At 34.6% G+C, this 18,715-nt stretch overlaps 1 protein-coding gene across 9 annotated transcripts in view; it reads right to left on the bottom strand.

Annotated features, from left to right (window-relative positions):
- Positions 1-18,715, bottom strand: part of LOC149793060 (A disintegrin and metalloproteinase with thrombospondin motifs adt-1-like) — a 199,895-nt gene that overhangs the window by 79,844 nt on the left and 101,336 nt on the right. For 6 of the 9 annotated variants that reach the window (XM_089966949.1, XM_089966950.1, XM_089966953.1 and 3 more), the window contains 2 exons: positions 14,285-14,452; positions 4,696-4,860 (listed from right to left, as the gene is read on the bottom strand). The exons of 2 other annotated variants lie outside the window; for them this stretch is intronic. In XM_089966949.1, the coding sequence (XP_089823075.1) occupies positions 4,696-4,860; positions 14,285-14,452 (333 nt within the window). The remainder of the gene's footprint in view (positions 1-4,695; positions 4,861-14,284; positions 14,453-18,715) is intronic. One more of the 9 variants, XM_089966952.1, reaches the window with a different exon arrangement.

Below are 18,715 nucleotides of genomic sequence, written 5' to 3'. Positions count from 1 at the left end.
AGTGGATTTTTATGTGACTTCTGCATAGTCTAAATACCAAGACAAATGGGCAGATGCATTGTCTTCCTTACATTCTCTACTTTAGAATCACAATGAAAATTTGATAACACATCATACATGTCCATTTTAAACCAATAACTCCAAAACACAATATTATGAAGGAAAAGAAAGATGCATGTTTTGTAACCACATCGTGGGCTTTGAACATTAATGTTACATCCATAACTACCGAGCGATCTCATACATGCACTTGCAAACCACTAATAATATCCATCGCAACGAGCTCATGAAGATGAGCTAATTAAAGAAGAATACACAATTCCTGTGGCTTACCGTGACTACTCTGACCTTGAAATGAAAATTCTATTTCAGTTGTTCAAGGGGAAATGGTCTAAATATTCTGATGGACAAATTTCATGTCTTTAGCCAGAACTGGATTTGTCAACTTGGCTCAAGGGTTGTTTTTCTTGTGGTGTGACACTTTACGAATGGGAGTATTAAATCTTGGCTTAAGTGGAACATGCCAGATGTTCTCCGTCCAGTCATTATCCTTGCATTGATTGGACTAAAGGAATGTGTTCTTCATCGATACCATAGAAGAGACCATTAGTAGTTTGCATCCTGGGCTTAAAAGATAGCATTTACAAAGACCTAGAGCTATTGAAAGTGAAACTCAAAGAAGAAATGCATCCTTTGCGACATAAACGATTTAACCTGTGATATCTCAATGCCAAAATACCTTTGATTGTTCTGAAACTTTTACGTGGTCAGAAATTATGCAACTACAAATAAGAAAAAGAAGTGCGATGATTTAATGTCTACTTACAGTGTGACAGTGTTAGAAAGCGTTCCAGGGGACAAGCCAGATTTGACAAATTAAGAACACGTTTGAAAGCAGTATCGTCTCAAGCAGATACTTCTTCATTGATTGTAGTGTTTGATTTAGTGACTGATCTGGTTCCTTATAATTTATCACTAAATGCCGATTGTCAAAAGCTGGAATATGTCCATCCATTGGACATATTCTAGCTTTTGACAATCGGCATTTAGTGATAAATTGTTTGAAACCATTAGTTTAGAATTGCACTTTTGTAATTTGCGTGTAGAGCTACGGGACGATTTTGCAATGATATTCTCAATTGAAACGCAAACTCAAAATCCATTCTCTAGCTTTTAACTATGTGATTTTGAAAGTACACGAAGACTGATTACTGGGAAACTATGACAGACATAAAACGCTACATGGTTATAAAAGCTGACTTTTGTATTGCAGCATTTTCGTGGAAGACGTCGACAGTGTTAACAACATAGACTATTGTCAAAGTCTTTTACAAAAATTCTTTACACCAACAACGATCCACTGATTTTCAACGATGAGTAGTGAGCGTGTTAGTAACTAGTTCTCTTGGATTTCCTTTTAAATCAGGTTTATTGTGAAGTATTTATTTTTAGTACATGCAAAAACATGATGATTACACAATGTTTTTATATGTATGATATCCTCATTATGTTTAAAGTGGTACGATTTCCGAGCGATAGTTCTCTATACGCTGTTTGAAAGAAATATTCCTCGCTCTTTATAGACTCTTCATGCTTACCAAAAATGTGAATAACTTGTGACGTACAAAATTATTTTCAATACTAGAAAGATAGATGTACATGAATGCAAAGAATTAGTTTTGATTCATGGAAGACGCAAGTGGTTAACAATACCGAACACAAATATGTTAATATTCAAAGAAACGAGTTCAATAAGAACAAGTGCCATGAAATGAACATCTCATTAAAGACAATATTAGGAAAAACAGTATCAGAAGAATTCCACACAGAAGAAGAAATATTACGAGCTCACAATAACAGGTTTGTTAAGTCGAAAAGAATGAGAGCGAAACCATTCCCGGAGAAGAATTTGGAGACAGTGAACTGTGTACGCAATATACGAAGAGTACCAGAGTGTTTACTTATATTTCCTGGGACATAGCTTGATCGATAATAGTCTACACTGACTTGTTTATATTCAGTTTAGATGATTCTAACTAGTGTCTTATTGATGTATATCGTCATGGATGTGATATTTGTTTTGGCATTTTACTTCTTCAAATGTAAATGTGTTGTTGCTTTCTGTGACTTTGGAGGAACTCTAAACATATGACCAATATTTACAATATATTGTGCTGCTGACTTTCATCTCAGAATACGCAACACCATAACCAAGGTAACATATTACTCTTCCTCGTGCCTCAGTTCCCAGAAGCATTAATGAAAATATAGATCGTCATAATTGTGAGAAACTGTATCCTCGCCATCTCTTTAACATATATATTACTGGACGGTGCGGATGAAACAAAACCGAATCTAATCTGTCAACGTTTGATAGAACACAAATCACATCTGCTTGACCGTCCACCCCAACGTATCGTATTTTGTTCCGAAGTGTGGCAATCAGCTGACATATTAATTTAGAAAGTTAAAGAAAATCCTTTCAGATCCTGGATGTCCATCGCGAGGATAAAAGATTGTGTGCGACTCTCATCGATCTCATCTTTTCATCTTTGAAGAAAGTTCAGGAAAAGACATGGAAGAAATTCAACTTTATTTGATTTGAAACGGAAATGATTATAATCCCATCATCATGTTAAATATATTTTCCTTAAGAATGTAAAGCACATCGAACCGTCGCCCTCAATACCTATTATGAAATCTTATTTCAAAGTCCAATAAGTTAATGTCAAGTGGAGGAGTTAGCCAAACAACTAGGAACATCTTGGCTGAATTACGTGTTTGACGATGCCACTAAAACACATCACGCATATCTATGTATCAAATTATGGATGATCACCTGCGATTCGCTGAGATTTCATCACAAACATGTAAAGACTAAAGAAGATGACAAGTCCCAAGACAAATCGCACATAAATCGAGAGGCGTTGCTGCTGCTAGGAAGCGTACAAACACCAGAAAACCATGCATCTGTCTAATTCTGCAACCACTGTTTCGTCGTCGTTCACAATGATGCCATTTAAAATTGAAAAATTCTTAACGGTGCTTCTTAGGTGGCTGCGAGAGTGTCTTCTTATTTTTGTTCTTTTTTAGCTGTTGCTTCTGTAGCTAAAAAGTGATCTCACTGAAGTCCTAAGACAAAGAAAGAACAGGAATTTTGCAAAGATTGCTGAATTTGTCCAATAAAGAACTGTCATTATTTAATCAGTTGGAGGCATTTCATCGTACAATTATGGTGCCTAATGTACGACTCGCATAGAATCGGTGGATATGAATCCCAGTATAAAGAAAAAGTGTGAGATACGATTCACTTCAATGATTTTGCTCCTGAAACTAATGATGTCATCCAAATGATGTGCACAGCACACTCTACGTCCCCACAAGACACATCCTGTTACAAAAAGGTGGAAAGAAAGTGACCCCCTCCTCGCTTAGCTGGATATTGGGATGTTTTGTCTTTACTGACTAAATATAAATCTTGCGATGAAAAATAAAATCGTTTAAAAAAAAACTTAACAAAATCTTCGATACCTAGTGTGAACCTTATATGAATGTGTTGAAATAAAATGTATTGTTTTCTAAGAATCAGAAACAGCTTAGAAAATTCTCATCAGTCAAATTAAAAAATTTAGAAAAGCTGGATCGAAGAGGATGATATCCGCCAATGCTGATCGAACTCTTGTTAAATGTGATTGCTCTTATGTTAGGATTGATTGCTGGGCCGGTTTTAGGATGCATTATGAGATAAGTAGGAATAAACGAAGAATATAGGACACACGAAAAGTATTTATTTAGCCGAACGCATTGAGTAATGCTCAATGGAACACAATCTTTTTGAACAGTAATTAAGCATTTAAAATTACAAAGAAGCTATCGAAATCCTAACACGCGTAGAATGCAATGAAGAGTCTTCATAACAATATTCGTTTTGCGATCGCATCGGGAATAACTGAATCACAGTCACCATTCGGGTGGTCTTTCTTCAAAATAATTAAGTCGATTTTGGTATACTGGCAAGTGGTTGTATGCATATGACTTTTCCTTATTTGCATTAGTAAGATACCATGGCAATGACAAAGAAACAGATACATGCCACCGGTAATTGGATCGTAAGCCAGTGTCGATGAACTTTGTACTGACATTACACCCGAGAATTTATATCGCAACTTAAATAATCTGATGGATTGGTACCTTCGGTATCAGAACTATTGGTAATACTATTCAATTTTAAGGAAGGTATTTACTTTGGTCTTTCCCATTCTTCTTTAGATTTGTTTTATCATTACCTTAAAGAAACACTTAAAAAGGTGCGAGAAGGATGCTTATCGGGAATCTTCGTCGTCATCAGTGAAACGCTGCATGATATCTATCAGTTCAAAATGAAAAATGTACGGATTGCAAAGAATGGTTGCTAACACTATAATACGTATTCTGGATACATTTCTAATAATGTCTTCTTATATTCACTTAGACAACACAAGATTGATTCAGCAAGAAGGTTATTTATGTCCTTTTCTGATTGGTAAGACTTCCCGATGTACGAACTATGACACTTTGATTACGATATATTTTCTGTGCATTTTACTAATCAGCAAGTCCCGCGATTATACATAAGATCTGATTTCTTTTAAATTCTAACCATGTAGATGTTCATACTTCTTTTTGGTGCAATTTGTACTTTGTTATTGGCTTTACCTGGACAGCTATCTTCCGCGCATGTCAAAGACTCGACGTTGTTTCCCGGGCAATCATTTTCTTGTCTTGTGTGGTCGTGGCTGGTACAGTTTCGCTCGCGAAGACGGGTGCCATTCCCACATGTCTGCGTACACTGGGTCCAATCCGACCATTGACCCCATATGTCTAACGTAAAGTAAACATAACAATGTGAGATATAAAAGCCTATAAAACCAAATCTTATCTTTCATACACGTCCGGCTAATTACATGCATACTGTACCGTTTTTCAATTGAAGTTAATGTACTTGTATAGGCCAGAGCGGAATTTAAAATCTGTAATGTAAGGCGAAAACACTTAGTTTGCAGAGACAAGGTAATATAGCTGCTAAATTTCCCAATGCAACATTTACAAAACTTGTCTTCTTTACAATCGGTGTTTTAAACTTGTTTTGTTACTTTAATTTATTTCCATATAGACAAAGGAAATAAATAAGTTGAACATGGGGATTATTTAATAATAAATTTAAAAAATATTTTGTTTCTTGTTTCCCAACTACTGCTGTTTCACGAAAGGTTTGAAGACACAAGTGACCGTTCTCGTCATCTAAACTTATGTTCTTTATTATGCTATTTCCATTTTCAAGGTTCATATATAACAGCAATATTGGATTCAATTACAAAGACTGTAGAAAGAGGCAAAACATATTTGAAAATGACATTAGTGGACATGTAGATATTATTAATCTTAGACTCTGAAGAGTGCTCAGGCAAATATCTCTAGCCAGCTTTCACGTCTCTAAATTTGAGTGTACTTGTAAATCGGCAATGAATATAGACATTTCTTAGAAACAAAATTGACTTATTATGGTAAATAACATCGTTGCACACTTTGATTTTCATGAACTCTTAAAATCAATAAAACTGAAACAAACAAGCTACAAAACAATACAAAAGGCAAATAAAAGAATGCACAAGTGTGAATGTCCTTGTATAAATTTTTTATTGTGCAAATCTGTGTGTAGTTGTAAACATGACGGAGGCTGGATATACGTATCTGGCGCTAGAGCTATGCTTTACGTAACCATTGCTTATATGTTTCATGTGCATCTATGTTCTTATATAACGTTCCTTAATGTGGGATGCATACACATGTCATGCTATACGTGACCCGGACTCTGATATTTCTTTCCCATGAGTCTCTGTGTTATAAAATATTAGTAGTAGACAGAAAGAATTCAATTGTAATCCTAGTAAATTCCAAGACAGTACATTAAAGTCCTTTCAATGTCTATTGACCCCATAGAAAATGGTCACTGCTTGTAACTTTCAAGCTAAGGTGATCGCCTGGGCATTTTAGCTCAATGATATTGCATAGTGTTCTTGTTGCAGCAAAATATAACGCTTTCTTCAGCAGGTCCTGTTTTAGATATATTTTCAGGTTGTTCTTCCTATTATTTTAATATTATTATTATTATTATTATTATTATTATTATTATTATTATTATTGTTATCATTGTTATTAATATTAGTATTATTATAAGTAGTTGTAGTATTTTCTGGTGGTTCTTCCTATTCTTATTCTCCTTCTTCTTCTTCTTATTATTATTGTTATTATCATTATTATTATTATTATTATTATTATTATTATTATTATTATTATTATTAGTAGTAGTAGTAGTAGTTTTAGTAGTAGTAGTATGTGTCAACTAAGACTGGATGGATTTGCATGCATTGCTAAAATTGTACGATATCATACTATAACTATGAAGTTTTAAAATGATGTACGAATCCAGAGAAAAAACACCTGTTGCAGAGCTGGAAGATTTTAAGAGCTTAGGAATGTACCTGTTAGTCTCATTAGTAAACTAAGCGTTTGAATGATATATCTCTCAATCCGGACTAATCTGACTGCTTACACTTAATCTCATTGCTAATATAATTTTCTTGAGGGATATATCGTTTCCTTACGTTCATTGACAATGTCGCCATGGATACATTCTCAAGAAACTGGTTAGTTGGATAAAAGCTGAGACAAATGTGCTTAATGACCTTTGTTCATTAGACATTGAATAATTTTGGATTTCGATTAAAAAAGCAAAAGTACATCTTTCATCTGTACTTAGATTGTATCATGACTTTGTGTACTTCAGTACCAAAACTGTTCCGAACACATGTTCCACAGAATATCATTTAAAACAAAATAAGTTACCTTCATTATTCAGAGGTCATTCATTGTATTGAAGATGGTAAACTTTAAAAATATTTGACAAAGCACTCTTAACTGGTGACTGTGTGATAACCGCACAAATAAAAAATGTTTGTAAGGTAATTTAGGAAATGACGTAAGTCTGGAAGAAATATATCAGAGCTGTTTCATTCATTGCGCAGAGGATTGCACCAAAAACGTAATTAATTTGCGGACATTTGTTAGAGTTTATTTAGTTAGAGTTCTGATTGACTGGCTGGATCATTACGGTTCAGTTTCTAGGCGCAATGTTGAAAACAGACAATCATGTTCCTTGGGACTTTCTCCCAATATTTCGATACAAATCATTTTAACACAGAACATATATAAGTCATCATATGCCATACTGTATTAATTTTGAAATCCTATCACTGTCAGAATTCTTTGGAAGAAATAGGGTGATGGGGAGTGTAGGAATTTTTGTATTAATCCAAAGCATAGGGCTTTTTTCTCCTAATCTCTTGTCCGAAGCAGTCGGAGAATAAAGATTGCAGATAGTTCGTATGTCTGAAACTATAGAAAGTGACAGATTGTTTAAACGAAAATGCACCAGTAGATAAAGTGTTTTTCTTTTAGAACAAATGGTTTCATGTTACATAAATTTCTGTTTAAGATGAGGGAAAAGCTATTTCATTTCAAGATTAAAAACGCTATATATACATTGCAATCATACATGATGCTGCAAACATGGTTACACATAGATACTATATCTAAGGGCACTAATATCGGACAAGCCTAGGCCATTGCGCCAATGAGACAAACATTGCTATAAAAAGAATGTTGTGTCACTCACTTGTAGGAATTACAACAAATCTTTGTATACTCTTAAAACTTGACGTAATATACATATACTATAATATAAATATTCCAGGGGATTGTGTCGCTGAGCACTCTGCTTCTTCCATAGGACTATGTCTTATTGATCTGAAATCACCAATTTCCACTTATAAACCATTTGTTTGTTTTATCAGTTGGTTCAAACATTTCTGTTTATGTTCTCGACAGAATGTATTTTCAATATAGAATGCGCTAGAAGCATTGAAGACATGGCGATGGGAAGATAATAACGACATCGATTATATTACTCACTGGAGACATAGGATATAGGCATATCTTTACGGGATACTTACATGGATCTCTTGGATATGTAAACCGTTTCACATCTTTGTAGAAAATAGAGACAGATATATATACTAACAATATTTGGCATATTACTCAAAAAATGCATCTGTACATGCCAGATTATTTTGTCACTGTTTCAACTGTCTTGATCCGCTTCAATCACTCTTGCACGATTAAAGTCACAAAGTTAGATATAAATATACTGTGTTCTTTAGCTTTGATCATTGGCTGTAGATTGTATTTAAAGATATTAAGGTATAAATAGATTATTTAGTATCATGTTCTATATAATGAACCTGTCAGGTGGGATGTAATCCGAAATTAGCCAAGTATTGTGCCATAAGTCACCTGGATGCATTGCAATATAGAATCCTAATAGTATAGTGGAGATGCATATAAAGAATGAATCGAACAATTATTCTTATTTCTAATTGATTTTTCCTTTTGATGTGATTTAATATCAGCCTGCAGATGTATCTAATGTTGAATTTATATTTAATTTGCGAGGGATAATTTGTTTGGAATATTCATTGGAATTGCAAAGTGCTAATTGATTTTGGACTAAAATATTAGTTTGGGATTATTGTGAATTCATTAAAAGACATTCCGGACAATGCCATTATGTTAGTGAAGATTTTTCGAACTTGAGTACATTTAAGACATGGAAGTCATTCGCAAGACTCTATTCTTTTGGACTTGTTATAGAATCTATACGAACATGTTGTAGTTAATGCATATTGATGAAAGGACCTCTTCCATTTTCAGCAATCCAAATAAGCGTTAATAATTTCAGTCAGAGCGAGGAGTGTCTCTTCGAATTAGAAGAGAGCTGACCCATGACGTCTCATTTAGTATACGGGCGTGACAGTGTTCTTACGCAATTTATCATTTCGACATGGTTTGAGTATGGCTTAATCTATTACAATTATGCATTCGGGTGTGCCTGCTGAGGATACGAGGAGTCATAATACTACGGCGATGAACGCTAATGAAATGCTTCCAGGAGATGATGAATTTGATTTGAATTTTGCTGGTTTCCTGTGATATTTGCGAGTATTTTGCAAGCGCCAATAGTGATACATTTAACACCTTCGCCATGGCTAACATTCTTGGACGATATCAGAACGAGACAGAATGAAAATTCTGAAAGATCTTTATAACGAGCGAAGGAAGCAGAGCAAGTATATTGCTGAACAAGTAGCAATAAGAAAAAGAGGAACACTAGCAACAAAAGAAGAAGAAGAAGACAACGAACTGAAAATGAAGAAGAATAATTAGAAAGAGAAGAACAAGAAAAAAAACGGAGAACGAGAATGAGAAAGACGACATTCACGTTGGAAGGAGACAGAAAGAATTCATTGGAAAGAAATGGTCGTGTGCGATGCAAGATATTTTGTCAGAGATAAGGTATGGGATAGAAATGTATCAGGATTCTTTATCTCTTTCAAGGTTAAAGAGGCTTTTACGTGCCATAGCTTTACAATCCTCCATTATTAATCATCACTCCCCGCCAGTATGATGCCAACAGCAGTAACAGGAGTAACTGCAAACGCAGGTGGAAAAGTAGGACTTAGTCGTGGAAAGGTTTTGAGACAGTTAAAGTTGATGGTGTCAAACACACAACGGTTCTTTTCAGGGCAGCCCATATCTCTTAGAAAAGTGATATTATTCAGTGATTGCCAGATCAAGTAAAACTTTAACCCTTTTTGCCCATGGTGTTTGTGTGTGAGTGCATTTTTATTTGACGTCTGCATAGTCTAAATACCAAGACAAATGGGTAGTTGCATTGTCTTCTTTATATTCTCTACATTGTAATCAGAATGAAAATTTGGTAACACAAAATAAAAGTCCATTTTCTACTCCAATTGTTTAAACAAATAACTCAAAAACACAATTTTATGAAGGAAAAAAAAAAGATGCAGGTTGTGTGACTACATCGTGGTCTTTGAACATTAATGTTACATGCATAACTACGACCGAACTCATACATGCACTTGCAAACCATAATAGATACCATCGCAACGAGCTCATGCAGATGAGCCAATTAAAGAAGAATACACAATTCTTGTGGCTTACCGTGGCTACTCTAACCTTGAAATGAAGAATAAATTTTAGATGTTCAAGGGGAAATGGTCAAAATATCGGGAAGGACAAAGTGTCATATCTTTAGCCAGAACAGGATTTATGAACTTGGGAGAAGGGTTGTTTTTCTTGTGGTGTGACATTTTACGAATGGGAATATTAAATTTCGGCTTAAGTGGAACATGCCGGATGTTCTGTCAGTCATCACCTTCCATTGATCGGACTAAAGTAATATGTTAGTCATCGATACCATAGAATAGACCATTCGTAGTTTGCATCCTGAGCTTAAAGATTGCATTTACAAAGATTTAGTACTATTGAAAGTGAAACACAAAGAAGAAATGCATCCTTTGCGACATAGACGATTTAACCTGTGATATCTCAATGCCAAAATACCTTTGATTGTTCTGAAACTGTTACGTGGTCAGAAATTATGCAACTACAAATAACAAAAAGAAGTGCGATGATTTAATGTCTACTTACAGTGTGACGCTGTTATAAAGCATTCCAGGGTACACGCCAGATTTGACAAATTAAAGAACACGTTTGAAAGCAGTATCGCCTCAAGCAGATACTTCTTTATTGAGTGTAGTGTGTAAGTTAGTGACTGTTCTGGTTCCTTATAATTTATCACTAAAGGCATATTGAGAAAAGATGGAATATTTCCATCCAAACGAGATATTGTTTGAAACCATTAGTTTAGAATTTCACTTGGGTAATCTGCGTGTATAGCTACCGGACGATTTTGCAATGATATTCTCAAGTGAAACGCAAACTCAGAATACATTCTCTATTTTTTAACTATGTGATTTCGAAAGTACACGAAGACTGATTCCTGGGAAACTATGACAGACATAAAACGCTACGTGGATATAAAAGCTGACTTTAGTATTGCAACATTTTTGTGGAAGACGTCGACAGTGTTAGCAACTTAGACTATTGTGAAAGCTTTTACAAAAATCGTTTACACCACCAACGAATCCACTGATTTTCAAAGATGAGTTGTGAACGTGCTAGTAACAACTTCTCTTGGATTTCTTTTCAGATCAGGTTCATTGTGAAGTATTTATTTTTAGTACATGCAAAGACATGATGAATACACGATGTTTTTATATGTATGAGATCCCCATTATGTTTAAAGTGGTTCGATTTCCGATCGATAGTTCTCTATCCGCTATTTGAAAGAGGTATTCCTCGCTCTTTGTAGACTCTTCATGCTTACCAAAAATGTGAATAGCTTGTGACGTACAGAACTAAGTTTAAGAGTAGAAAGATAGATGCACATGATTGAAAAGAATTAGTTTTGATGCATGGAAGACACAAGTGGTTAACTATACCGAACACAAACATGTTAATATTCCAAGAAAACAAGTTCAATAAGAACAAGTGCCATGAAATGAACATCTCATTCAAGACACTGTTAGGAAAAACAGTGTCAGAAGAATCCCACTCAGAAGAAGAAATATTACGAGCTCAGAAGACCCCATTTGTGAAGTCGAATAGAATGAGAACGAAACCATTCCGGGAGAGGAAATTGGAGACAGTGAACTGTTTACACAATATACGAAGAGCACCAGAGTTTGTACTTATATTGCGTGGGACTTTCCTTGATCGATAATATTCTACACTTACTGTTTATATTCAGTTTAGACGATTCTAACTAGTGTTTTATTGATGTACATCGTCACGGATGTCATATTTGTTTTGGTATTTTACTTCTTAAATTTAAATATGTTGTTGTTTTCTGTGACTTTGGAGGAACTCTAGACATATGACAAATACGTGAAATATATTGTGTTGCTGATTTTCATCTCAGAGGAACTGTATCCTCGCCATCTCTTTAACATATATATTACTGGACGGTGTGGATCAAACAAGACCGAATTTAATCTATCAACGTTTGATGGAACACAAATTACATTTGATTGACCGTCCACCCCATCGTATCATATTGTGTTCCGAAGTGCGACAATCAGCTGAGAAATTACTTTTGAAAGTTAAGAGAATCTATTCCGATCCTGGAAATTCATCGCGAGGCTAAAGAGATTTTGTGTGGCTCTCATCGAACACATCTTTTCATCTTTGAAGAAAGTTCAGGAGAAGACAAAGAGGAAATTAAACTTATTTTAAAGAAAAGGAAATGATTATAATCTCAGCATCATGTAAAAAATGTTTTCCTTAAGAATGTAAAGCACATCGAACCATGGTCCCCAATACCTATTATGAAATCTTATTTAAAAGTCCAATAGATAAACGTCAAGTGGAAGAGTTAACCAAAAAACTAGGAACATCTTGGCTGAATTACGTGTTTGACGATGCCACTAAAACACATCACGCATATGTATGTATCAATTTATCCATTATCACTTGCGGTTCCTTGAGGTTTCATCACAAAAATGTAAAAACTAAAGAAGATGACAAGTGCCAAGACAAATCGTACAGAAAGGGAGAGGTGTTCCCGCTGCTAGGATGCGTTTTAACACCAGAAAACCATGGATTTGTCTAATGCTGCAACCAGTTTCGTCGTCGTTCACATTGATGATATTCAAAATTGAAAAATTCTTAAAGGAACTTCTTAGGTGGCTGCGAGAGTGTCTTCTTATTTTTGTTCCTCTTTTTTAGCTGGTCCTTCTGTATCTAAAAAATGATCTCGCCGAAGCCCTAAGTCAAAGAAAGAACAGGAATTTTGCAAAGTTTGCTGGATTTGTCCAATAAAGAACTGTCATTATTTAATCAGTTGTAGGCATTTTATCGTACAATTATGGTGCCTAATATAGGACTCGCATAGAATCGGTGGATATGAATTCCAGTATAAAGAAAAAGTGTGAGACATGATTCACTTCAATGATTTTGCTCATGAAACTAATGATGTCACCCAAACGATATTCACAATACAGTCGTCGTCCCCACAAGGCACATCCTTTTACAAAAAGGTGGAAAGAAAATGAGCCCTCCTCGCTTAGCTAGACTTTGGGATGCTTTGTCTTTACTGACTAAATATCAATCCTGCGAAGCAAAATAAAATCGTTCAAAAAACTCTTAACGAAATCTTCTATACCAAGTGTGAACCTTATTTGAATGTGTTGAAATAAAATGTATTGTTTTCTAAGAATCAGAAACAGCTTAGAAAATAGTCATCATTAAAATTAAACAAATGTTGAAAAGCTGGATCGAAGCGGATGATATCCGCCAATGCTGGTCGAACTCTTGTTAAATGTGATTGCTCCTATGTTAGGATTGATTGCTGGGCCGGTTTTAGGATGCATCATGAGATAAGTAGGAATAAACGAAGAATATAGGACACACGAAAAGTATTTATTTAGACGATCGAATCCTAACACGCGTAGAATACAATGAAGAGTCTCTATAACATTATTCGCTTTGCGATCGCATCGGGAATAACTGAATTACTGTGACCATTCGGGTAGACTTTCTTCAAAATAATTAAGTTGATTTTGGTATACTGGCAAGAGGTTGTATGCATATGAGAATTTCTTTTTTGCATTAGTAAGATACCATGTCAATGACAAAAATGCAGAGACATGCTACCGGTAATTGGATCGTAAACCAGTGTTCATGAACTTTGTACTGACATATTACACCTGAGAATCATTCAGGTTGATCGCAACTTAAATAATCTGATGGATTGGTACCTTTGGTATCAGAATTATTGGTAATACTATTCAATTTTGAAAGAAGGTATTTACTTTGGTCTTTCCCATTCTTCTTTAGATATTTTTTATCATTACCTTTTAGAAACACATAATAAGGTGTGAGAAGGATGCTTATCGGGAATCTTCGTCGTCATCAGTGAAATGCTTCTTGTTATCTATCAGTTCAAAATGAAAAATGTTCGGATTGCAAAGAATGGTTGGTAACACTATAATTCGTATTCTGGATACCTTTCTAAACGTGTCTTGCTACATTCACTTAGACAACACAAGACTGATTCAGCAAGAAGGTTATTTATGTCCTTTTCTGATTGCTAAGTCTTCCCTATGTACGAACTATGACACTTTGATTACGACATATTTTCTGTGCATTTTACTAATCAGCAAATCATGAGATTATACATAAAATCTGATTTCTTTTAAATTCTAGCCATGTAGATGTTCATAGTTCTTTTTTGGTGCAATTTGTAAATTGTTATTGCCTTTACCTGGACAGCTAACTTCCGCGCATGTCAAAGACTCGACGCTGTTTCCCGGGCAATCGTTTTCTTGTCTTGTGTGGTCGTGGCTGGTACAGTCTCGGACGCGAAGACGGATGCCATTCCCACATGTCTGCGTACACAGGGTCCAATCCGACCATTGATCCCATGTGCCTACTGTGAAGTAAACATAACAATGTGAGATACATAAGCCTATAAAACCAAATCTCATCTTTCATACACGCCCGGCTATTTACCTGAATATTGTACCGTTTTACGATTGAAGTTAATGCCACAGCGGAATTTAAAATCTGTAATGGATGGCGAAAGCACTTAGTCTGCAGAGAAGAGGTAATATAGCTGCTAAATGTCCCAATGCAACATTTACAAACCTTGTCTTCGTTACAATCGGTGTTTTAAAGTTGTTTCGTTTCTTTAATAAGTTAAACATGGAGAGTATTTAATAATACATTTAAAAAATGTTTTGTTTCTTGTTTCCTATTTGAAGATAGAAGTGACCATTTTCGTCATCTAAACTTATGTTCTTTATTATGTTATTTCCATTTTAAGGTTCGTATATAACAGTAATGCATTCAATTACAAAAACTATACAAACAGGCAAAACATATTTGAAAATGACATTATTGGACATGTAGATATTACTAATCTTAGACTCTGAAGAGTGCTCTGGCAAATATCACTACCCAGTTTTTACGTCTCTAAATCTGAGTGTACTTGCAAATGGGCAATGTGTATAGACATATCTTAGAAACAAAATTGACTTAGTATGGTACATAGAATCGTTGCACACTTTGATTTTCATGAACTCGAAAAATCAGTAAAACTCAAACAAACAAGCTACGAAACAATAATAAAGCAAATGAAAGAATGGACAAATGTGATTGTCCTTGTATAAGGTTTATTTATTGTGCAAATCTGTGTGTAGTTGTAAACATGACGGGGGTTGGATATACGTTTCTGGCGCTAGAGCTATGCTTTACGTAAACATTACATGTATCTTTCATGTACATACATGTTCTTATATAACGTTCCTTAATGTGGGATGCATAAACATGTCATGCTATTCGTGACCCGGACTCCGATATTTCTTTCCCATGAGTCTCTGTGTTATAAATTATTAGTAGTAGACAGAAAAATTTCAGTTGTAATCCTAGTAAATTCCAAGAAGTATATAATGATCCTTTCAATGTCTATTGACCCCATATAAATAGGTAACTGCTTGTAACTTTCAAGCTAAGTTGATCACCTGGGCGTTTTAGCTCAATGATGTTCCATAATGTACTTGTTGCAGCAAAGCAAAACGCTTTCTTCAGCAGGTCCTGTTTTAGATATATTTTCAGCTTGTTCTTCCTATTATTATTATTGTTATTATCATTATTATTATTATCATTGTTATTATTATTAGTATTATTAGAAGTAGTAGTAGTAGTAGTAGTAGTAGTAGTAATACAAATATTAGGTCCAAAACATTGAGCCTGGATGCCACATTTCATTCTCATATTTGTAACCACATAATTAGATAGCCATTGTATTTTTAAGTCTTACCTAGTCAGATTTATTGACCTCTGTTCATTGATTTTAAACCAATGGATTCTTCCTTTCAAGAGATCCTCTTGAATTAGGTTATCTAAATGTTAAACCTACTGCGAATATCCTGGACAGTGGCTGATCTGTTATGTGTCTATTAAGCCTGGATGGATTTGCATGCATTGCTGAAATTGTACGATATCATACACTATGTAGTTTTAAAATGATGTATGAATCCAGAGAAAAAACACCTCTTGCAGAGCTGGAAATATTTAACAGCTCAGGAATGTGCCTGTTAGTCTCATTAGTAAGCAAAGCGTTTGAATGATATATCTCTCAATCCCTACTAATCTAACTGCTTACACTTAATGTCATTACTAATATAGTTTTCTTGAGTGATATATCGTTTTCTTACGTTCATCGCCATGGAGACATTCTGAAGAAACTGGTTAGTTGGAAAAAAACTGGGACAAATGTGCTTAATGACCTTTGTTCATTATACATTGAATGATTTTGGATTTCGATTAAAAGCGCAATAGTACATCTTTGATCTGTATTTTGATTGTATTATGACTTTGTGTACTTCAGTACCAAAATTATTCCGAACACATGTTCCATAGAATATTATTTAAAACAAAATAAATTACTATGATTATTCAGAGGTCATTCATTGTATTACAGATGGTACACTTTAAAAATCTTTGACAAAACACACTTAATTGGTGACTGTGTTAACCGCCCAAATACAAAATACTTGTAAGGTAATTTAGGAAACCAAGTAGGTCTGGAAGCGATACATGAGAGCTGTTTTATTCATTGCGTTGAGGTTTGCACGGAAAACGTAATTAATTTGCGGATATTTGTTAGAGTTTATTTAGTTAGAGTTCTGATTGACTGGGTGGATCATTACGGTTCAGTTTCTAGGCGCAGTGTTGAAAACAGACAATCACGTTCCTTGGGACTGTCTCCCACTATTTCGATATAAATCGTTTTAACACAGAACATATATATCTCATCATATGCCACACTCTGGTATTGTAGAAATCCGACCACTGTCAGAATTGTTTGGAAGAAACGGGGTCATAGGGAGTGTAGGAATTTTGTATGATTCCAAAGCATAGGGCTTTTTTTTTCCTAATCTCTTGTCCGAAGAAGTCGGAGAATAAAGATTGCAGATGGTTAATATTTCTGAAACTAAAGAAAGTGACAGATTTTTTAAACGAAAATGCACCAGTAGATAAAGTGTTTTTCTTTTAGAACAAATGCTTTCATGTTACATAAATTTCTGTTTAAGATGAGGGAAAAGCTATTTCATTTCGAGATTAAAAACGCTATATATATATATATATATATATATATATATATATATATATATATATATATATATATATATACATTGCAATCCTTCATGATGCTGCAAACATGGTAAAACATTAATACTATATCTAAGGGCACTAATATCGGATAAGCCTGTGGCATTGCGCTATTGAGACAAAATACAATTGTTATAAAAAGAATGTTGTGTCACTCACTTGTAGGAATTAGAAGAAGTGTTTGTATACCCTTAAAACTTGACGTAATATACATATACAATACTATAAACATTTCAGGGCATTGTGTCGCTGAGCAATCTGCTTCTTCCATAGGACTATGTCTTATTGATCTGAAACCACCATTTTCCACTTGTAGGACACACGGTACTAATTCAACTCCAATAGTAAACATATGGAAACACCATCATATTCAAAATTCAATAATTTAACATTTCTGGGTACTGATGATGGGACCTATAATTCTCCATGCACATCTAACCTTGGTGCAAGCGTATGTGTGGAGAACACCATATGAGCCGCGGCATTTTGTTTACATACATGTGCATGAAACACATGTTATTGATTCTGCACCAAATGAATCAGGTGCTACTTTCATTATTGAGTACTCCTGAGTCAAGCCTGTAAGAATGCTAAAATTGCTTCAGTAGAAATTTGTCTATATTTTTTTAAAATTACATATAGGATAAGCGCTCAAAAGATATTTTTTACTAAAATTATAATTGTCATTATTAACCAATTATGGACCACCAAACCCGTAAATAATCTATTATTTCTTCACCCATTTCTAGACTGGTTCGCAGTTCTTCCGTATAATTAGTACCGTGTGTCCTGAAAGCCATTTGTTTCTTTTATCAGTTGGTTCAAACATTTCTGTTTATGTTCTCGAGAGAATGTGTTTTCAATATAGAATGCGCTAGAAGCATTGAAGACATGACGTTGGGAAGATAATAACGACATCGATAATATCACTCGCTGTAGAATTAGGAGATAGGTATGTCTCTACGGGATGCTTACATGGATCTCTTGGATATGTAAACCGCTTCACATCTTTGTAGAAAAAAGAGACAGCTATGTATGCTCGCAATATTTGGCTTATTACTCAAAAAAGCATCTGTACATGCCAGATGATTTTGTCACTGTTTCAACTGTCTTGATTATTTATTTAGTTTTATGTTCTATATAATGAACCTGTTTACATGTTTGGGGTAATTTTCTGATTGGATGGAAGTGTATTGCAACATAGGTCAGGTGGAATGTAATCCGAAATTAGCCAAATATTGTGCTATAAGTTACCAGGATGCATTGCAATATAGAATGGTAATAGTATAGTGGAGATGTTTTATAAAGAGTGAATCGAAGAATTATTCTTATTTCCAATTGATATTTCCTTTTTATGTGATTTAATATCAGCTTGCAGATTTATCTAATGTTGCATTTTCATTTAATTTGCGAGGAATAATTTGTTTGGAATATTCTTTGGAATTAGAAAGTGCTAATTGATTTTGGACTAAAATATTAGTTTGGGATTATTGTGAATTCATTGAAAGTCATTCCTGAC

This window comes from Sinohyriopsis cumingii, chromosome 8 (assembly GCF_028554795.1).
Source record: "Sinohyriopsis cumingii isolate HCF-2022 chromosome 8, ASM2855479v2, whole genome shotgun sequence".
Classification (NCBI taxonomy): Eukaryota; Metazoa; Mollusca; class Bivalvia; order Unionida; family Unionidae; genus Sinohyriopsis; species Sinohyriopsis cumingii.
Note: the sequence above shows the minus strand (reverse complement) of the source record. Positions and strands in the feature narration are given on the sequence as shown.